This window comes from Melitaea cinxia, chromosome 8 (assembly GCF_905220565.1).
Source record: "Melitaea cinxia chromosome 8, ilMelCinx1.1, whole genome shotgun sequence".
Taxonomy (NCBI): Eukaryota; Metazoa; Arthropoda; class Insecta; order Lepidoptera; family Nymphalidae; genus Melitaea; species Melitaea cinxia.
In genome coordinates this window covers 5970286-5973117 of record NC_059401.1, presented here as the reverse complement: position 1 = coordinate 5973117, position 2832 = coordinate 5970286, and the positions used below count along the sequence as shown (strand labels likewise).

The 2832-nt window shown below is 36.1% G+C and overlaps 1 protein-coding gene across 1 annotated transcript; it reads right to left on the bottom strand.

Annotated features, from left to right (window-relative positions):
• Positions 1-617: 617 nt before the first annotated feature.
• LOC123655680 lies at positions 618-1727 on the bottom strand. Its single transcript, XM_045591436.1, has one exon. The coding sequence runs from the start codon at positions 1725-1727 to the stop codon at positions 618-620; it is 1110 nt and encodes a 369-aa protein (XP_045447392.1).
• Between the last annotated feature and the right edge of the window lie 1105 nt (positions 1728-2832).

Genomic DNA, 2832 nt, shown 5'->3' with positions numbered 1-2832 from the left:
CATCCGCAGGATGATTTCTTCACGCACGGATTTTCCGATCCAATACAAAATTATGTGTACTGTCAACAATGACTTTTGCTGTAGTACGATTTAAGTCGCGTATATTGTACTATTTTATTTATTATGTTATGGTATTATTATTTTCTTTTCTTCTTCCAATCACGAAATATTGTGACAATTACATAATGTAAATTAACACGCGTTAATATGAGAAAAAAATTGACCTCGCTAAATGGGCTATCAAACACAAAAATAATTTTTCAAATTGAACCAGCTGTTCTTGAGATTAGCGCGCTTAAACACATAAACACAGTTTTCAGCTTTATAATATTATATTAGTATAGACTTAACAAATTGTGTTTAAATATTTATTCCAATCAACTACTCTATTTACTACAATATTATTACCACCGCACTTTTTAAAAGAAGGTTATTGCTTTCCACACGTGTTACGATATATGTACAACGTCATTATATGTATTCTGAGCTAATATAACATAATAGCACATAAAAATCTACGTTAAAAATTAATACTAGATCGAGCATTATTTACATAGTATTTTTAATACGATTCGAATTCAAATTACTAAAATTCAGAATATCCAAGTTATCCCTTCTTATACCAAATCATCGTAATTTTCGTTAAAGGTTTGATCCATAGGATCATTGTCGAAATTAGCGGTTTCTTTCTGACAACTTTCCTTTTGTGCTAGTAACCTATCACAAGCGTTCAAACGCCCATGCAAAACATCATACACACGGGTCATTGATGCAACTTTTTCTTTACTGGAAGGATCTGTTTCTATTGCAAATAGTCGAGAATCGAGCAATTTAATTGCAGCGACGATGTAGTTGCGCAGCGTTTTCGTTTTGTGTTCGCTACTTATTCTTTCCAAAAATGCACATACTTGACTTTCCCCGCACAGCAACACGTCTACATCATACGCTAGCGGTGAATGTTGTCTATGCAAATATGCGATTAATCGTTTTGCATATCGTCGGTATGTTCTGTATGCTTTTCGCTTTCGCGTTCCGAGCTTGCGACCCAATGTCATCGACTTTTTCATATCATCGATCACTGCTTTATATCCTGCATCAATTTTCGAATCAAATATATCTCGCAATCGAGTTTCGACAGGTTGTAATTCGTAAGGTGCTGGAGATGGTGGCAAAGAAGGTGAGGATGGCGGGGGTGAAGGAGGCAAAGAGCCACGTGCATTTTCCTCCTCACTTGACTCACTAGATACTCGACTTTCCACGGGGCTTGTTGCTGGAATGGAATATGGTCGTTGACGAGCTCTGGTTCTTTGTACTCGAGTTGGACGTGGAGCAGTTCTTGCATTATATGCGGTTAAAACATTAGCATCTTGTTCTGTTAGAGGACGGGAGCGTTGAGTAGCAGCTAGTGGAATTATCCTTATTTTAACAAGAGCGTAGCTTTGATGAATTTTAGCGCGAATTCGGGGGTCTTCATAATCGGCACCCCAGAGATCTCGAATAGCTGATTCCTTCAAGAACCGAACTTGACAAAGTTCTCCATTAAAAAATCTTTTTCTCTGTTGCTCATTAAGAGCATCTCTTTCTGCTCCGGTGAGGCCGTGGATCTTAGTTAGATGGTCAGGAAGCTTTCCATATGTAAATCGTGCGCAATCCTCGATAGGACATGGTATGTTAGCGTGGTTTTGCTTTTTCGTCCGAGTGCCGGCTGCTGTAGGCCGTGCACTCATTGTTCGCCCGTTGCCTGAAACGAAAAAGATATTTGTGTTTGGTAAAGGATGATTTAAATTTTACTGAGGTGAATAGTGAACTAGTGAATTCACTAAGGTAGAGCCAGCGGGAAATTTCCTGCTTCAAATCTGGACCAGCCCGACTGGGGTAGTACTACGACCTTACAGAAGATCACAGCTAAATAATACTGCTTCCAATCAGTGTTGTATTCCTGTTGGTGAGTAAGGTAGTTCCTGAGGGGGATTTATATATATATAGGGTCGGCAATTCGAAATTATTGTGTATATTTAGTGCAACAAAATTAAAATAAAATACTTTCATTATATAGTTGTATCCAAGCTATTTATCCTCACATAAAATTTTCATTATTATTACATTCGAAATTACAGAAAACACTATTCCTCTATTTTATAACGCTTTGTTTTTTTTTTTTGGTATAGTTTATTAGTTTTAGACCTAATGGTCATACAGCGGAAACGACCGACAAAAATGCAGATAAAGAGTAGACAGTAATAATAGGAAATATGATATGTTGTACTAAGAACCCAAAAAATAAGCTCTAAATGTTAATTCTTCAGTTCTTAGATTTATCAATTGTAACGTAGTCCAGTTAATTTATTTAGAGATGTTTATAAACAAGGGTGGCTGTCCGAGTATAATAATTGTGTTGACGGAGCCCGTCGGCTGTTTGCGGAGCGCCTGGTCCGTTTAATTTATTGAAAACAATGCCTCCTTCGAGGGATATGTCTCAGGCCGCTTTTGCTAAATTACTACGTGTCATAATATTTTGGAGACATAGCTTGTAATTTTACTCAGGAAATTACGTTATGAAGCTGCTAAAACCATCTATTTGATGTATGACGCATTATGATATGATATTCAAAAATAGAAAAAATGTTCTGTATTTTTATTTTACACCATTTTTATCAGTGAGACACTTTTAATTGCAACCTGTAAATCCAAAAGTTTTAGATTTTTTATAGGAGTAACTAACTTTCTAAGTAAGCCATTAGTGTTACGTCTAATCATTGGTCGTTTATTTGATAAGTAACTTTAGGTTTGATTCACGTTAAGAAAAACATTCTTTTTAAATCCAATCTCAAT